Source organism: Schistocerca serialis, chromosome 10, assembly GCF_023864345.2.
Source record: "Schistocerca serialis cubense isolate TAMUIC-IGC-003099 chromosome 10, iqSchSeri2.2, whole genome shotgun sequence".
Classification (NCBI taxonomy): domain Eukaryota; kingdom Metazoa; phylum Arthropoda; class Insecta; order Orthoptera; family Acrididae; genus Schistocerca; species Schistocerca serialis.
Window position 1 is genome coordinate 199,373,904 of NC_064647.1, and position 20,096 is coordinate 199,393,999.

At 44.2% G+C, this 20,096-nt stretch overlaps 1 protein-coding gene across 1 annotated transcript in view; it reads right to left on the bottom strand.

The window, feature by feature from the left end:
• Window positions 1–6,658: 6,658 nt before the first annotated feature.
• LOC126424684 (venom protease-like) overlaps window positions 6,659–20,096 on the bottom strand; it is a 57,420-nt gene continuing 43,982 nt past the window's right edge. The window contains exons 4-5 of the mRNA XM_050087411.1: window positions 12,133–12,269; window positions 6,659–6,829 (exon numbers count right to left, since the gene is read on the bottom strand). Coding sequence (XP_049943368.1) covers window positions 6,659–6,829; window positions 12,133–12,269 — 308 coding nt within the window. The remainder of the gene's footprint in view (window positions 6,830–12,132; window positions 12,270–20,096) is intronic.

A 20,096-nucleotide genomic window follows, 5' to 3' on the forward strand; every position in this document is an offset into this window, starting at 1 on the left:
TTCGGTATTTTTCACATGTGTGAAAGCCTGTTTTCTTTGGGATTTGAATTATTATATTCTTCTTGAAGTCTGAGGGTATTTCGCCTGTCTCGTACATTTTTCTCACCAGATGGAAGAGTTTTATCAGGACTGGCTCTCCCAAGGCCATCATTAGTTCTAATGGAATGTTGTCTACTCCCGGGGCCTTGTTTCGTCTTAGGTCTTTCAATGCTCTATCAAACTCTTCACGCAGTATCGTATCTCCCATTTCATCTTCAACTACAGCCTCATCCATTTCTATACCATTGCCCTCAAGTACATCGCCCTTGTATCGACCCTCTATATACTCCTTCCACCTTTCTGCTTTCCCTTCTGTGCTTAGAACTGGGTTCCCATCTGAGCTCTTGATATTCATACAAGTGGTTCTCTTTTCTCCAAAGGTCTCTTTAATTTTCCTGTAGGCAGTATTTATCTTACCCCTAGTGATATAGGGCTCTACATCCTTACATTTGTCCTCTAGCCATGCCTGCTTAGCCATTTTGCACTTCCTGTCGATCTCATTTTTGAGACGTTTGTATTCCTTTTTGCCGGCTTCATTTACTGCATTCTTATATTTTATCCTTTCATCAATTAAATTCAATATTTCTTCTGTCACCCAAGGATTTCTACTAGCCCTCGTCTTTTTACCTACTTGATCCTCTGCTGCCTTCACTACTTCATGTCTCAAAGCCACCGATTCTTCTTCTACTGTATTTCTTTCCCCCATCCTTGTCAATTGTTCCCTCATGCTCTCCCTGAAACTCTGTACAACCTCTGGTTCTTTCAGTTTATCCAGGTCCCATCTCCTTAAATTCCCACCTTTTTGCAGTTTCTTCCGTTTTAATCTACAGTTCATAACCAATAGATTGTGGTCAGAGTCCACATTTGCCCGTGGAAATGTCTTACAATTTAAAACCTGGTTCCTAAATCCCTGTCTTACCATTATATAATCTATCTGAAACCTGTCTGTATCTCCAGGCTTCTTCCATGCATACAACCTTCTTTTATGATTCTTGAACCAGGTGTTAGCTATGATTAAGTTGTACTCTGTGCAAAATTCCACCAGGCGGCTTCCTCTTTCATTTCTTTCCCCCAATCCATATTCACCTACTACGTTTCCTTCACTTCCTTTTCGCACTATCAAATTCCAGTCACCCATGACTATTAAATTTTCGTCTCCCTTCACTATCTGAATAATTTCTTTTATCTTATCATACATTTCTTCAATTTCTTCGTCATCTGCAGAGCTAGTTGGCATATAGACTTGTACTACTGTCGTAGGCGTGGGCTTCGTGTCTATCTTGGCCACAACAATGCGTTCGCTGTGCTGTTTGTAGTAGCTTACCCGCATTCCTATTGTTTTATTCATTATTAAACCCACTCCTGCATTACCCCTATTCGATTTTGTATTTACAACCATGTATTCAACTGACCAAAAGTCTTGTTCCTCCTGCCACCGAACTTCAGTAATTCCCACTATATCCAACTTTAACTTATCCATTTCCCTTTTTAAATTTTCTAACATACCTGCCCGATTAAGAGATCTGACATTCCACGCTCCGATCCGTAGAACGCCAGTTTTCTTTCTCCTGATAACGATGTCCTCCTGAGTAGTCCCCGCCCGGAGATCCGAATGGGGGACTATTTTACCTCCGGAATATTTTACCCAAGAGGACGCCATCATCATTAACCATACAGTAAAGCTGCATGCCCTCGGGAAAAATTACGGCCGTAGTTTCCCCATGCTTTCAGCCGTTCGCAGTACCAGCACAGCAAGGCCGTTTTGGTTAGTGTTACAAGGCCAGATCAGTCAATCATCCAGATCGTTGCCCCTGTAACTACTGAAAAGGCTGCTGCCCCTCTTCAGGAACCATACGTTTGTCTGGCCTCTCAACAGATACTCCTCCGTTGTGGTTGCACCTACGTACGGCTATCTGTATCGCTGAGGCACGCAAGCCTCCCCACCAACGGCAAGGTCCATGGTTGGGGGGGGGGGGGGGGGGATCCGCTTGCTTAGCGTAGTATTTTAGGCAACACGTTTTTTCTGCAATTGCAAGCGTGGTTAGATTACTTTTATTACATGTATTTATTAAGTCTAACTTCTAAAATGTCATCTGTTATTAGACATGGAATTAAACAATGGGGTACACACTTTTGAATTTTTGCCACGAGTCAAGAGAATATGTGCATATGCGGAAATTATCTCACATTTTTGAATACATTGCAGACATGTTTTTGCAATATTTTGACGTCTCATTAATTGATTTGAGTCTTACAGTGTTTTTTGCGTATTAACGTCAACTAAGGCCTGCATACTCGGTGTGATCATCGCAGTTTTTGCTGTGACGACGTAGTTTGCTGACATTTTACAATATTACGTCGTCTTATCCGTGGAAAATGATTAATTTACCATTATTATGTTTTTGTAGTGTAGAGCCATCTACTGGTAAAAGGATAATTATTTACTTATGGTCCGACCAACGAACTAAGGGCGATGTAAACAGTGGATTCGTCTATTGATGCGGTACAGATATCGGAGTACACTCAATTTTTCAGTATAGCCATCTGCTGGTGACAGGAGGTACTGGGATGTGAAATAGAGCTTATGGGATAATATTTAATGTAAAAATCATTTTCAACCAATTCAAATTCTTATTTTATTATTCATATTTTATAAGTAAATGTCGGTTTTTAGCAATTAATAGAGAAATTTATCGTCTACTCTTTCCAATATCCACGGCAAATGATATGGAGTTTTAAATCAAAATTACCAATGTGATTGGTTAGCCAGTTTTAAACGACTTACTGGAAGTCAGTAATGCAAACAAATTTGACAAATTTTTAGCAGTTCAGACACTTTGCAGACAGAGAGGGGGCTCTCAGTATGGGGGTGCTTTATCAAAGCATGTAGGTGTGTAGGGGGGAGGGCCCTCCTCTCCCCTCCCATGCCGCCCTTGGCCTTGGCATGTGGCAGGATGCAATAATACCTGTAATTGCCTTGGAGGTAAGGAAGTGTTGACGCACATGTCAGCGAAATATAACACGTGCAATTGCGTCTGTCGTAATGACACTGAAAAAAATGGATGATGCTGTCAGGACTTTTCTGCCCAAAATTAACAATACCTTATTGCTATTATGTTTCATTTTTATCTGTTTTGAACTCATAGTACGAGTAGAAGGAAGCTCAGATTTCTGAAAGCCTCAAGTCCACTACTATGGGTTATGTATATGAAACAACCACACAGGTCGAGGATATAGAATCAGTGCGTAGTGGGGATGTCCGTGTTGCTGATAAGTCGCATATATGTACAGTACTTAATAATCACTTTCTGAATATAGCAGGTGAACTAAATAGAAACCTAGTCCCAACAGGGAATCATATAGCGCTCTTAGAAAAAAGTGTTCCGAGACTGTTACCTGAAATGCTCCTCCATGATACTGACAAGAGGGAGATTGAGTTAATAATTAAATCACTAAAGACCAAGAACTCTCATGGATATGACGGGGTATCTAGCAGAATACTGAAGTATTGTTCCACGTATATTAGCTCAGTACTTAGCCATATCTGTAACTTTTCCTTTAGCAGTGCTCGGTTTCCTGACCGATTAAAGTACTCGGTAGTGAAGCCACTTTATAAAAATGGAGACAGGGATAATGTTGACAATTATAGACCTGTTTCTATGCCATCGGTGTTTGCTAAAGTTATCGAGAGGCTTGTATATACAAGGTTACTGCAGCATTTAAATTCACATAATTTGCTGTCAAATGTACAGTTTGGTTTTAGAAATGGCTTAACAACTGAAAATGCTATATTCTCTTTTCTCTGTGAGGTTTTGGACGGATTAAATAAAAGGTTGAGAACGTTAGGTGTTTTCTTTGATTTAACGAAGGCTTTTGACTGTGTTGACCACAAAATATTACTGCAGAAGTTGGAACATTATGGAGTAAGGGGAGTAGCTTACAATTGGTTCGCCTCCTACTTTAAGAACAGAAAGCAGAAGGTAATCCTCCGCAATATTGAGAGTGGTAATGATGTTCAGTCCCAATGGGGCACTGTTAAATGGGGCGTTCCCCAAGGGTCGGTGCTGGGGCCACTGCTGTTCCTTATTTATGTAAATGATATGCCTTCTAGTATTACAGGTGATTCAAAAATATTTCTGTTTGCTGATGACACCACCTTGGTAGTGAAGGATCTTGTGTGTAATATTGAAACATTATCAAATAATGTAGTTCATGAAGTAAGTTCGTGGCTTGTGGAAAATAATTTGATGCTAAATCACAGTAAGACTCAGTTTTTACAGTTTCTAACCCACAATTCAACAAGAACTGACATTTTAATCAGACAGAATGGGCATGTTATAAGCGAGACGGAACAGTTCAAGTTCCTAGGCGTACGGATAGATAGTAAGCTGTTGTGGAAAGCCCATGTTCAGGATCTTGTTCAGAAACTAAATGCCGCTTTATTTACCATTAGAACAGTATCTGAAATAAGTGACATTTCAACACGAAAAGTAGTATACTTCGCATATTTTCATACGCTTATGTCATATGGTATTATTTTTTGGGGTAATTCTTCTGATTCAAAAAGGGTATTTTTGGCTCAAAAACGGGCTGTTCTAGCTATGTATGGTGTAAGTTCGAAAACCTCTTGTCGACCCCAATTCAATAGTCTGGGAATTTTGACATTGCCCTCACAGTATGTATTTTCTTTAATGTCGTTTGTTGTTAGCAATATTAGCTTATTCCCAAGAGTTAGCAGCTTTCACTCAGTTAATACTAGGCAGAAATCAAATCTGCATGTGGAATGCACTTCCTTGACTCTTGTGCAGAAAGGAGTGCAGTATTCTGCTGCATCCATTTTCAATAAGCTACCACAAGAACTCAAAAATCTTAGCAGTAGCCCAAACACTTTTAAGTCTAAACTGAAGAGTTTCCTCATGGCTCTCTCCTTCTATTCTGTCGAGGAGCTCCTGGAAGAGATAAAAAATTAAGCAAATTCCAGTGTTACATTCTTGATTTTCTTTATTTAAACTAACGACTTGTTTCATTTTATCTGTTTCTACAATCGTGTTATAATTTCATGTATTGACTCGTTCCATGACCATGGAGACTTCTCCTAAATGTGGTCCCACGGAACAATAAATAAATAAATAAAATAAAAGGAAATTTAAATTACAATGAGCTGTGGAACAACATCTTAATCCAAATTCTGTACCCATAGCCTGTATAACTTCCACAGTCCTGACCTTTCAATTTATTAATGAAATATTTATATTAGTGGTCACTGCATCGTTCTGGGACAAAATGAGACAAAAATATTAAATTTGAAAAAATCGGTGTGATTCACTAAGTATTAGGACGTGTTTGAAGTGAATACTATTCATGTTAGAAAGTAACTGATATATTTGCAATGTTCAGAAAAACTTATGTCAAACATCTGAAACTATGAAAAAATGTCACTTTAATGTAAAAGTACAGGTCGTTCCTGGATGTTGACCTAGTGCTAGATACAAAGGAATATAACTCTGTAATGTTGTCATCAAGTGAAGATCCACTTATTCGATAGAATAGGGTGTGTTAGCATACTATAACATATTCTAAACACATTTTACTGAAAATGAAGATAGTAACTGTTCTCGAAAGAACAGATACCATTGATGACCGTGCAGCTTCTCTAGAATAAATGATAATTATTTGAAACCCGCAGCTGCCGACAGGTGTTATTGATATACCTCGATGGGTATTATCATTTATTGTATAGAAGCTGCACGGTCATCAATGGTATCTCTTCTTTCGACAACAGTTACTATCTTCATATATATAGTTAAAGGCTACCCAGCCATTGACCTTCGTCTGAGCGAATGTGCACAGGTTACCCGAACTCTTACGGGAATCGCCAAAGCGTGCGCGATTAATGAGTGGATGGGCAAATATCTATTAGGTACAATACGTATGTAGATTGTGGACAGTTGGGAATGTGGAGATCACGGGAAACGTGCAAGGGATAAGTCCCTGCAGTCGCGCTATTTATCTGTGTCTTCAGAGGCTCAGATGGATAGAGCGTCTACCATGTAAACAGGAGATCCCGGGTTCGAGTCCCGGTCGGGGCACTCATTTTCAGCTGTCCCCATCGAGGTACATCAATATCACCTGTCGGCAGGTGAGGGTTTCAATTAATTAACAATTTACTGAAAAGTTGCTAAAAACAAACAGAAGAAATGCCTACAAAGAGCTAAGTGGCTTTCTTCAAGCAGATGCTGCCACCTTTTGGGAGCATGCGGAAACGAAAACAAATGGTGCACAGGAAGGACATGCGGTAATCGAGCACTGCGAGTTTAGTTTATTTCCTGAGCTAGAAAAACGTGAAAGATGGAAGTAACATATATGGTACATGAAGACTGAGGACAGAGGTTCGAGACCATATGGTTGCAAATCACTGAATCTTACGTCCTGATTTTTTAATATGAACCTTTATACAGTTTTAATATGAACCTTTATACAGTTAAATGCAGTACCTACACCACCAGATTTGCGATGAAACAGCAACAGAAGTACATTAGAAGCAAATGCTGTTGAATTTAGTTAAACACTGGGAGAAGGCGCCACAACGGATGTGCTCGTAGGCAACACCAGTTTGTGGCTAAACGCTAATGGCGTTGCTGGTGATCCAGTCGAGGACGGAGGTGATTCTGACGTAGGCAGCGGCTGCCCCGGCCACGTCACAGCCTTCCCCCTCCGGAAGGAAGCTGGACACCCCGATCTGCTTGTAGCCTCCGCCGGTCTTGACAACAAGCGGGCTGCCGAGGTCCCCCTGCAGTACAGACAGTTATTTCCTTACACTTCTGCTGCACGTATTAAGAATGCTTACGAACCATATTACATCGTAAGCTACACAAATGGCGCACCTGTCTGTTTGCACATGACGTAAGCATGATGATGCCAGACACTCCCATAGCAGAAACTGCCAGGGACGTAATGTAATATGCCTACACTTGGTCTACATCTGCATCTGCATCTACATCTACATACATATTCCGCAAGCCACCGTATGGTACGTGGAGGAGGGTAACCTGTACCACAACTACATCTTACTCCTGTCTGTCAAATTTCGCGTCTGTAGCACGTCGTGGTGTAGCAGTTTTAATGGCCAGTAGTGTATTTCATCCTCGTCTGCAGTCACTATTTCGTCTCTGAAAACTACCCAATCATCTTCTACTGTGTTCCTTTCCCCTGTTTCAGTCAGTAGTTTCCTAGTTCTTCCCGCTCATCCATATATTTTCTTCTTAATTTTCTGTCGTTTCGAAGATATCAGTTCAAACGTAACCACCCTAAGCATATCACACACATCCACGCCCGAGGCAGAATTCGAACCTGCGACTGTAGCAGTGCGCGGTTCCGGACTGAAGCGCCAAGAACCGCTCGGCCACAGCGGCCGGCCTTGGAGGACATGGATGGCGACTGTGGATATGTGGCGGTAGGTGGAAGTAGGAGTCCGCCTAGTGGCCTGCCGATATAGTCCCCGCAGTTGTGATAAACACTGTGCTTGTATGGTGCAGTGGTTAACGCAGCTGTATAGTAAGCAGGAGCTCCCGAGTTCGAATCCCGGTAAAGCATATTTCACTCGTCGCCGCTGACTGCGCTTGACGTCCCTATGCAGCTGATATCAATAGTTCCTTTACTTTACTTTACTTTCTCCCCATTTCAGTTTCAATTTAAATAATAGTTCATCTCCATGACAGACAGATTCGAAAACTGCGTCGTAACACAGTACAACAGTTGAAAACTATCCCTCCGTAATTTCAATTACATTGTTGTTGTTGTGGTCTTCAGTCCTGAGACTGGTTTGATGCAGCTCTCCATGCTACTCTATCCTGTGCAAGCTTTTTCATCTCCCAGTACCTACTGCAACTACATCCTTCTGAATCTGCTTAGTGTATTCATCTCTTGATCTCTCTTTACGATTTTGACCCTCCACGCTGCCCTCCAATACTAAATTGGTGATCCCTTGATGCCTCAGAACATGTCCTACCAACCGATCCCTTCTTCTGGTCAAGTTGTGCCACAAACTTCTCTTCTCCCCAATCCTATTCAATACCTCCGCATTAGTTATGTGATCTACCCATCTAATCTTCAGCATTCTTCTGTAGCACCACATTTCGAAAGCTTCTATTCTCTTCTTGTCCCAACTATTTATCGTCCATGTTTCACTTCCATAAATGGCTACACTAGATACGAATACTTTCAGAAATGACTTCCTGACACTTAAATCAATACTGGATGTTAACAAATTTTTCTTCTTCAGAAACGATTTCCTTGCCATTGCCAGTCTACATTTTATATCCTCTCTACTTCGACCATCATCAGTTATTTTGATCCCCAAATAGCAAAACTCCTTTACTACTTCAAGTGTCTCATTTCCTAATCTAATTCCCTCAGCATCACCCGATTTAATTCGACTACATTCCATTATCCTCGTTTTGCTTTTGTTGATGTTCATCTTATATCCTCCTTTCAAGACACTGTCCATTCCGTTCAACTGATCTTCCAAGTCCTTTGCTGTCTCTAACGGAATTACAATGTCATCGGCGAAACTAAACGTTTTTATTTCTTCTCCATTGACTATAATACCTACTCCGAATTTTTCTTTTGTTTCCTTTACTGCTTGTTCAATATACAAATTGAACAACATCGGGGAGAGGCTACAACCCTGTCTTACTCCATTCCAAACCACTGCTTCTCTTTCATGTCCCTCGACTCTTATAACTGCCATCTGGTTTCTGTACAAATTGTAAATAGCCTTTCGCTCTCTGTATTTTACCCCTGCCGCCTTCAGAATTTGAAAGAGAGTATTCCAGTCAATTACATTACCAAGCACTTATTGTCTGCTGACTGGACTTTTAAAGGAGACGACCAACAACAGATCATGTCCAAAGTAGAAAAAGCGATGTACCTAATTGTTCATGATTTGTCTGTAATTAACTGTCAACAAATGTATAACTGCACGTCATCAGGATCTCCTGAAAAAGAAAATATGACGTACATGAACGCGGTATACTGATTTCCACGAATTCTAGTTCCTTGTTTATGCATTCCTCACCCACATTTTCGCAGTTGACAGTGACAAGCTATCAGCCTGGAAAGGTCACTATCATATTAATATTAATTCTTTCTTCGATGACAGTTCCTACGTTTATTACAGGCGTAAATTCTAGCGAGTAGGACATATGTAATTATTAAAGAATAACGACTCAACTTCATAGTACAAACCTTCCATTGAACACCGGTTTTAACTTTTACAGCAACTGATCCCAATCTTTATGTCCTGACTAACACTTCCAACTCCCGGCACAGACCTGCTGGCATGTCTGCTTATTACGTACTGAAACAATGTCGCAGCGTCTGGGCAATGCCCCTGCTGCTCGAAAAAGTTACGTAGCATACCAAAGCTTCCAGAGTATCAGACTCGCGGCCTAGTACATAATAACCAAAGAATACGAGTATAGAAGGCACTGTTTCCTTTGTGCTGCTACACTCTCACAGTGGCAGTTAACCACCACTGCAGAAACCACTCATGAAGTGCACTACGGTTCTCCGATCCAAAATCTGTGAAGACTTACATCCAGGAATGTGGTACTGTGTAATAACTCATGAAGGGGGAATGTTAGTGGTTGTTGAGTCTACTGCCTCATAAAATATATTAACTGCGTGAAAATAAACTTTGTAAGTGTTCACTGCAATAAAGCTATACGTATTCGAATTGCATCTATTTTGTGTTGTTGTGGTCTTCAGTCCAAAGACTGGTTTGATGCAGGTCTCCATGCTACTCTCCATGGTACCCTTCATCTCCCAGTAACTACTGCAACCTAAATCTCTCTGAATCTGATTACTGTATTCAAATCTTTGTCTCCTTGTACGTTTTTAGTCCCCCCCACGCTTCCCTCCAGTACTAAATTGGTGATTCCTTGGTGCCTCAGAGCGTGTCCTACCAACGGATCCCTTCCTCTAGCCAAGTTGTGCCACAAAATCCTCTTCTCCCCAATTCTACCTAGTACCTCTTCACTAGTTACGTGAACTACCCATCTAGCCTTCAGCATTTTTCTGTAGCACCAGATTTCAAAAGCTTCTATGCTCTTCTCGTCTAAACTACTTATCGTCCATGTTTCACATCCATACATGGCTACACTCCAAACAAATACTTTCAGAAAGAACTTCCTGACACTTAAATGTACACTTGATGTTTACAAATTTTTCTTCAGAAACGCTTTTCTTGCGATTGCCAGTCCACATTTTATATCCTGCATACTTCTATCATTATCAGTCATTTTGCTGTCCAAACAGTAGAACTCTTCTACTACTTTATCTCATTTCCTAATCTAACTCCCTCAGCAACACCTGATTTAATTCGACTATATTCCATTATCCTCGTTTTGGTTTTTGTTGATGTTCACCTCACATCCTCCTTTCAAGTCACTGTCCATTCCGTTCAGCTGCTCTTCCAAGTCCTTTGCTGTCTCTGATAGAATTAAAATGTCATCGGCGAACCTCAAAGCTTTTATTTCTTCTCCTTGAATTTTAATTCCTACTCCAAATTTTTGTTTTGTTTCCTTTACTGCTTGCTCAATATACAGATTGAGTAACATCGGGGATAGGCTACAACCCTGTCTCACTCCCTTCTCAACCACTACTTCCCGCCGCGCGTGATTAGCCGAGCGGTCTAAGGCGCTCCAGTAATGGACTGTGCAGAGGTTCGAGTCCTCCTTCGGGCATAGGTGGGTGTGTTTAGGTTAATTAGTGTGTAAGTTTAGGGACTGATGACCTTAGCAGTTAAGTCCCGTAAGATTTCACACACATTTGAACATTTTTTTGAACACTACTTCCCTTTCGTGCCCCTCGACTCTTATAAATGTCATCTGGTTTCTGTACAAATTGTAAATAGCCTTTCGTTCCATGTATTTTACCCCTGCCTCCTTCAGAATTTGAAAGTGTATTCCAGTCAATATTGTCAAAAGCTTTCTCGAAGTCTACAAGTGGTAGAAACGAGGGTTTGCCTTTCCTTAATCTATCTTCTAACATAAGTCGTAGGGTCAGTATTGCCTGGCGCATTCCAATATTTCTACGGAATCTAAACTCATCTTGCCAGAAGTCGGCTTCTACTTGTTTCTCCATTCTTCTGTAAAGGATTCGTGTTAGTATTTTGCTTTCGTGACTTTTTAAACTGATAGTTAGGTAATTTTCACACCTGTGAACACCTGATTTCCTTGGAATTGGAATTATTATATTCTTCTTGAAGTCTGAGGGTATTTCGCCTGTCTCATACACCTTGCTCACCAGATGGAAGAGTTTTGTCGTGGCTGGCTCTCCCAAGGCTATCAGTAGTTATAATGGAGCGTTGTCTACTCCCGGGGTCTTGTTTCGACTTAAGTCTTTCAGTACTTTGTCAAATTCTTCGCAGTATCGTATCTCGCTTCTCATCTTCTACGTCCTCTTTCATTTGCATAATATTGTACTGAAGTACCTTGTATAGACCCTCTGTATACTCCTTCCACCTTTCTGCTTTCCCTTCTTTGCTTAAGACGGGTTTCCCATCTGACTTGATATTCGTACAGGTAATTCTCTTTTCTCTGAAGGTCTCTTTTTCCTGGAGGCAGTATCTATCTTTCCCTTAGTGATGTATGCTTCTACATCTTTAGATTTGTCCTCTAGCCATACCTCCTTAGCCATTTTATGGAAGTAAAATAGCTGTGTTACTGTCTGATTGCGTCTCACAGACTCGTTCTCTTAGTCCTTATTTATGTTCTAGATTGAAAATGCCATATTCAAGGCTAATTTTTATGTAATTAATAATATTTGATAGCTTCACAGCGTCTGACTATAAATAATTCCATCACCACCTACATTACTTGCTGGTGTGGTATCAACATATTCACCTCCCTCTAAGTTCAGGCACACCAAATTCTGCTAATTCGAATAAATAAATCGTTGCAACATTAATCAATTACAACTGTGTATTGCCTAAAGCATTTACACTTTCACAAGTACGCAGAGTTTAATACACCACAGAACAAGAAGTTTTTTAGAAGTTAGTGGTCAAGATGAACCACGCTTTCTACTCACCCAGCATGAGCCAGTGTACTCGTTTCCGGCACACAGTGTGCTTTCAATAACGGCGCCTGATTCGTAGAACTGCTCACATACTTTGTTGGGAACAACCGTCACATCGGTCCACTGAAGAGTCTCTGAAGCGTCTCCAGCTGTAATAAAAATAATTACATCATATCACGTTTGTGCCACTTTACCAGCATGCACGTTCAGCATGAACTTCAGTAGCAGTAAAAGAAAAATAAATAAGTAGAACCTTGAGTAATGAATTATTAAAATCACTGTAATAATTTTCACTACGATTAGTGAATGCTGTTGGATTAGTTACCGAACTCCATTTGCCCAAATTTTTCGTTATGGTACAGACTGATTCAGTTTCCATGTCGCGAATAAATTTTATGTTTGTGTGCATAGTTACATACTGACTATTGTCATGGTCATACATAAAGCACACCAGTGGCAAGACGCAATCAATACCTTCACTGCGCGATAACAACGGTGAAGTCACTGATGACAGTGCCACTAAAGCAGAGTTATTAAACACGGTTTTCTGAAACTCCTTCATCAAAGAAGACGAAGTCAATATTCCTGAATTCTAATCAAGAACAACTGCCAAGATGAGAGACGTAGAAGTAGATATCCTCGGAGTAACGAAGCAGCTTAAATCACGTAATAAAGGCAAGGCCTCCGGTCCAGACTGTATACCAGTCAGGTTCCTCTCAGAGTATGCTGATAAAATAGCTCCATATTTAGCAAGTACATACAACCACTCGCTCACAGGAAGATCCACACCTAAAGACTGGAAAATTGCTCAAGTCACCCCAATACCCAAAAAGGGAAGTAGGAGCAATCCGTTGACTTACAGGTCCATATCACTAACGTCGATTTGCAGTAGGGTTTTCAGACATATACTGTATTCGAGCATTATGCAGTATATCGAAGAAAACGATTTATTGACACGTAGTCAGCACGGATTTAAATAATATCGTTCTTGCGAAACACAACTAGCTCTTTATACTTATGAAGTAATAAGTGCTATCGACAGGGGATGTCAAATTGATTTCCAGAAAGCTTTCGACACCGTTCCTCACAAGCGTCTTCTAATCAAACTGCGTGCCTACCGAATATCACCTCAGTTGTGCGACTGGGTCCGTGATTCCCTGTCAGAAAGGTCACAGTTCGTAGTAATAGACGGAAACTCATCGAGTAAAACAGAAATAATATCCGGCGTTCCCCAAGGAAGTGTTATAGGCCCTCTATTGTTCCTCATCCATATTAACGACTTAGGAGACACTCTCAATACCCCTGTCAGATTGTTTGCAGATGATGCTGTCATTTACCGTCTTGTAAAGTCATCAGATAAGTAGAGTAAATCGTGTTTGCAAAATGATTTAGATAAGATATCTGTATGGTGCGAAAACTGGCAATTGACCCTGAATAAGGAAAAGTGTGATGGTGTTCACATGAGTACTAAAAGAAATCAGCTAAATGTCGATTGCGCGATAAGTCACACAAATCTGAAGGCTGTAAATTCAACTAAATACTTAGGGATTACAACTACAAATAACCTACATTGGAACGATCATACAGATAATATTCTGGGTAGACCAAACCAAAGACTGCGATTCATTGGCAGAAGGTGCAACAGGTCTACCAAAGAGACTGCTTACACCACGCTTGTCCACCCCATTCTGGAGTACTGCTGTGCGACGTGGGATCCGCATCAGGTGGGACTGACGGATGACATCGAAAAAGCACAAAGAAGGGCACCTCGTTTAGTATTATCACGAAATAGGGGAGATAGTGTCACAGACATGATACGTGAATTGGAGTGGCAATCATTAAAACAAAGGCGTTTTTCGTTGCGACGGGATCTTCTCATGAAATTTTAATCACGAGTTTTCTCCTCCGATTGCGAAAACATTGTTGGCACCCACCTACATATGGAGAAATTATCATTACGATAAAATAAGAGAAATCAAGGCTCGCACAGAAAAAAAGAAGAGTGGAACGGTAGAGAGACATCTTGAAGGTGGTTCATCGAACCCTCTTTATTGTGAATAGCAGAGTAATCACGTAGATGTAGATAGAAATGGAAGTGCCGTGTGGCTAGGGCCTCCCGGCGGGTAGACCGTTCGCCTGGTGCAGGTCTTCCGAGATGACGCCACTTCGGCGACTTGCGCGTCGATGGGGATGAAATGATGATGGTTAGGACAACACAACACCCAGTCCCTGATCGGAGAAAATCTCCGGCCCAGCCGGGAATCGAACCCGGTCCGTTAGGTATGATGTTCCGTCGCGCTGACCACTCTACAACCAGGGGCGGACTATTGTCAGATAAATGAAGACCATAGAGAAAGGTACTAAACATCAGTATCAACCGTATACGTAATAGTCCTCAGCAAATAACATGAGGCTGGTCAGATCTAAACTGAATAAGTACAGATGTTAATCCTGCCCATTGTCTACATAAATTGTTTTTATCGAAAATTCATCATTCATACAAGTAGTCCAAAACCAGGAGTTGCACACTAAATGAAGGGTTTATTACACAATCCTTGATTGTGACGACGCTTCATCCAGTCCCAAACATGCTCAATGGTGGACAGATCCGGAGATCTTGCTGGCCAGGGTAGTTGACTTACACCTTCTAGAGCACGTTGGGTGGCACGGGATACATGCGTACGTGCATTGTCCTGTTGGAACAGCAAGTTCCCTTGCCGGTCTAGGAATGGTAGAACGATGGGTTCGATGACGGTTTGGATGTACCGTGCACTATTCAGTGTCCCCTCGACGATCACCAGTGGTGTACGGCCAGTGTAGGAGATCGCTCCCCACACCATGATACCGGGTGTTGGCCCTGTGTGCCTCGGTCGTATGCAGTCCTGATTGTGGCGCTCACCTGCACGGCGCCAAACACGCATACGACCATCATAGGCCCCAAGACAGAAGCGACTCTCATCGCTGAAGACGACACGTCTCCTTTCGTCCCTCCATTCACGCCTGTCGCGACACCACTGGAGGCGGGCTGCACGATGTTGGGGCGTGAGCGGAAGACGGCCTAACGGTGTGCGGGACCGTAGCCCAGCTTCATGGAGACGGTTGCGAATGGTCCTCGCCGATACCCCAGGAGCAACAGTGTCCCTAATTTGCTGGGAAGTGGCGGTGCGGTCCCCTACGGCACTGCGTAGGATCCTATGGTCTTGGCGTGCATCCGTGCGTCGCTGCGGTCCGGTCCCAGGTCGACGGGCACGTGCACCTTCCGCCGACCACTGGCGACAACATCGATGTACTGTGGAGACCTCACGCCCCACGTGTTGAGCAATTCGGCGGTACGTCCACCCGGCCTCCCGCATGCCCACTATACGCCCTCGCTCAAAGTCCGTCAACTGCACATACGGTTCACGTCCACGCTGTCGCGGCATGCTACCAGTGTTAAAGACTGCGATGGAGCTCCGTATGCCACGGCAAACTGGCTGACACTGACGGCGGCGGTGCACAAATGCTGCGCAGCTAGCGCCATTCGACGGCCAACACCGCGGTTCCTGGTGTGTCCGCTGTGCCGTGCGTGTGATCATTGCTTGTACAGCCCTCTCGCAGTGTCCGGAGCAAGTATGGTGGGTCTGACACACCGGTGTCAATGTGTTCTTGTTTCCATTTTCAGGAGTGTAAATAGAGGTATAAAGTAAACAGTTTTTGTATGTTTGTGAATATTACAATTTTTCAAATGCACAATAAAACTATTAGCAACTTATTTTGACATTACAGAAAGCAAGATCGATATGTATTTTAAAAAAAGTCTTACACTGTCTTTTTCACAGACTACTGTTCATCTGCAATAGCAATATTTGAAATTATTACTATCTACATACAAACTGCAGAAGGGCAAAGCAGGAATGGTAGGAGGAGAGATACAAAAATTTGTAATCATGCATTCCTATGGGAAAAACACATTGAAGCGCCAAAGAAACTGGTGTAGGTATGCATAGTCATAAATGGTTCAAATGGCTCTGAGCACTATGGGACTTAACATCTATGGTCATCAGTCCCCTAGAACTTAGAACTACTTAAACCTAACTAACCTAAGGACATCACACAACACCCAGCCATCACGAGGCACAGAAAATCCCTGACCCCGCCGGGAATCGAACCCGGGAACCCGGGATGCATAGTCAAACACAGAGATACGTAAAGAGGCAGAATACGACGCTGCGGTTGGCAGCGCCTGTATAAGACAGCAAGGGTCTGGCGCAGTTGTTAGGTAGCTTACTGCTGTAATAATGGCGGGTTATCAAGATTGAAATGAGTTTGAAATTTGTGTTATAGTCGGCGCACGAGCGATCGAACACAGCATCTCCTAGGTAAGGGTGAAGTGTGGATTTTCCTGTGCAACTACACTCCTGGAAATGGAAAAAAGAACACATTGACACCGGTGTGTCAGACCCACCATACTTGCTCCGGACACTGCGAGAGGGCTGTACAAGCAATGATCACACGCACGGCACAGCGGACACACCAGGAACCGCGGTGTTGGCCGTCGAATGGCGCTAGCTGCGCAGCATTTGTGCACCGCCGCCGTCAGTGTCAGCCAGTTTGCCGTGGCATACGGAGCTCCATCGCAGTCTTTAACACTGGTAGCATGCCGAGACAGCGTGGACGTGAACCGTATGTGCAGTTGACGGACTTTGAGCGAGGGCGTATAGTGGGCATGCGGGAAGCCGGGTGGACGTACCGCCGAATTGCTCAACACGTGGGGCGTGAGGTCTCCACAGTACATCGATGTTGTCGCCAGTGGTCGGCGGAAGGTGCACGTGCCCGTCGACCTGGGACCGGACCGCAGCGACGCACGGATGCACGCCAAAACCGTAGGATCCTACGCAGTGCCGTAGGGGACCGCACCGCCACTTCCCAGCAAATTAGGGACACTGTTGCTCCTGGGGTATCGGCGAGGACCAATCGCAACCGTCTCCATGAAGCTGGGCTACGGTCCCGCACACCGTTAGGCCGTCTTCCGCTCACGCCCCAACATCGTGCAGCCCGCCTCCAGTGGTGTCGCGACAGGCGTGAATGGAGGGACGAATGGAGACGTGTCGTCTTCAGCGATGAGAGTCGCTTCTGCCTTGGTGCCAATGATGGTCGTATGCGTGTTTGGCGCCGTGCAGGTGAGCGCCACAATCAGGACTGCATACGACCGAGGCACACAGGGCCAACACCCGGCATCATGGTGTGGGGGGCGATCTCCTACACTGGCCGTACACCACTGGTGATCGTCGAGGGGACACTGAATAGTTGACGGTATATCCAAACCGTCATCGAACCCATCGTTCTACCATTCCTAGACCGGCAAGGGAACTTGCTGTTCCAACAGGACAATGCACGTCCGCATGTATCCCGTGCCACCCAACGTGCTCTAGAAGGTGTAAGTCAACTACCCTGGCCAGCAAGATCTCCGGATCTGTCCCCCATTGAGCATGTTTGGGACTGGATGAAGCGTCGTCTCACGCGGTCTGCACGTCCAGCACGAACGCTGGTCCAACTGAGGCGCCAGGTGGAAATGGCATGGCAAGCCGTTCCACAGGACTACATCCAGCATCTCTACGATCGTCCCCATGGGAGAATAGCAGCCTGCATTGCTGCGAAAGGTGGATATACACTGTACTAGTGCCGACATTGTGCATGCTCTGTTACCTGTGTCTATGTGCCTGTGGTTCTGTCAGTGCGATCATGTGATGTATCTGACCCCAGTAATGTGTCAATAAAGTTTCCCCTTCCTGGGACAATGAATTCACGGTGTTCTTATTTAAATTTCCAGGAGTGTATTTTCGCATTCGGATTGGTGATTGGAATTTCGTGAGAAGATTCCATCGCAACGAAAATCGCCTTTCTTTTAATGATGTCCAGCCCAAATCTTGTGTCCGCAGCTCCTGGTCGTGCGGTCTCGCTTCCCGCGACCGGGTCCCCGATTCCCGGCGGGGTCAGGGATTTTCTCTGCCTCGTGATGACTGGGTGTTGCATTAGTTAGGTTTAAGTAGTTCTAAGGTCTAGGGGACTGATGACCATAGATGTTAAGTCCCATAGTGCTCAGAGCCATTTTGAACCCAAATCCTGTATCATTTCTGTGACACACTGTCCCGTATTTCGTGATAATACAAAACGTGCCGCCTTTCTTTGAACTTTTTCGATGCACTCCGTCAGTCCTCTCTGGTAAGGATCCCAACTGATGTTTTGCAATATCAAGTTATTAAAATTTGGTAAAAATTTTTGCCTAATAATGGCGGAAACTTTACAAGGACTATCAGTGATTTATCAAACTCTTCTCGCTGTTTCTTTTTGTCAGAGGCATTAATTTTGGGAGGGGTGTGTCAACTGCTCACAGAACTGTATCGTTGATTGATAGATTCCTTATTATTCTTAACAGATATTCTTGGCTATTGTTGACTCTGCACGTCAAAATATACACTCCTGGAAATTGAAATAAGAACACCGTGAATTCTTTGTCCCAGGAAGGGGAAACTTTATTGACACATTCCTGGGGTCAGATACGTCACATGATCGCACTGACAGAACCACAGGCACATAGACACAGGCAACAGAGCATGCACAATGTCGGCACTAGTACAGTGTATATCCACCTTTCGCAGCAATGCAGGCTGCTATTCTCCCATGGAGACGATCGTAGAGATGCTGGATGTAGTCCTGTGGAACGGCTTGCATGCCATTTCCACCTGGCGCCTCAGTTGGACCAGCGTTCGTGCTGGACGTGCAGACCGCGTGAGACGACGCTTCATCCAGTCCCAAACATGCTCAATGGGGGACAGATCCGGAGATCTTGCTGGCCAGGGTAGTTGACTTACACCTTCTAGAGCACGTTGGGTGGCACGGGATACATGCGGACGTGCATAGTCCTGTTGGAACAGCAAGTTCTCTTGCCGGTCTAGGAATGGTAGAACGATGGGTTCGATGACGGTTTGGATGTACCGTGCACTATTCAGTGTCCCCTCGACGATCACCAGTGGTGTACGGCCAGTGTAGGAGGTCGCTCCCCACACCATGATGCCGGGTGTTGGCCCTGTGTGCCTCGGTCGTATGCAGTCCTGATTGTGGCGCTCACCTGCACGGCGCCCAACACGCATACGACCATCATTGGCACCAAGGCAGAAGCGACTCTCATCGCTGAAGACGACACGTCTCCATTCGTCCCTCCATTCACGCCTGTCGCGACACCACTGGAGGCGGGCTGCACGATGTTGGGGCGTGAGCGGAAGACGGCCTAACGGTGTGCGGGACCGTAGCCCAGCTTCATGGAGACGGTTGCGAATGGTCCTCGCCGATACCCCAGGAGCAACAGTGTCCCTAATTTGCTGGGAAGTGGCGGTGCGGTCCCCTACGGCACTGCGTAGGATCCTACGGTCTTGGCGTGCATCCGTGCGTCGCTGCGGTCCGGTCCCAGGTCGACGGGCACGTGCACCTTCCGCCGACCACTGGCGACAACATCGATGTACTGTGGAGACCTCACGCCCCACGTGTTGAGCAATTCGGCGGTACGTCCACCCGGCCTCCCGCATGCCCACTATACACCCTCGCTCAAAGTCCGTCAACTGCACATACGGTTCACGTCCACGCTGTCGCGGCATGCTACCAGTGTTAAAGACTGCGATGGAGCTCCGTATGCCACGGCAAACTGGCTGACACTGACGGCGGCGGTGCACAAATGCTGCGCAGCTAGCGCCATTCGACGGCCACACCGCGGTTCCTGGTGTTTCCGCTGTGCCGTGCGTGTGATCATTGTTTGTAAAGCCCTCTCGCAGTGTCCGGAGCAAGTATGGTGGGTCTGACACACCGGTGTCAATGTGTTCTTTTTCCCATTTCCAGGAGTGTAAATGGGACTACATTTCCCATTTTTATTGTAAACTCCCTTCTGAAAGAAAATATGTGATGACAATCAGTTTGCTGGTTCATAGTCATAACTACGAGAGTAT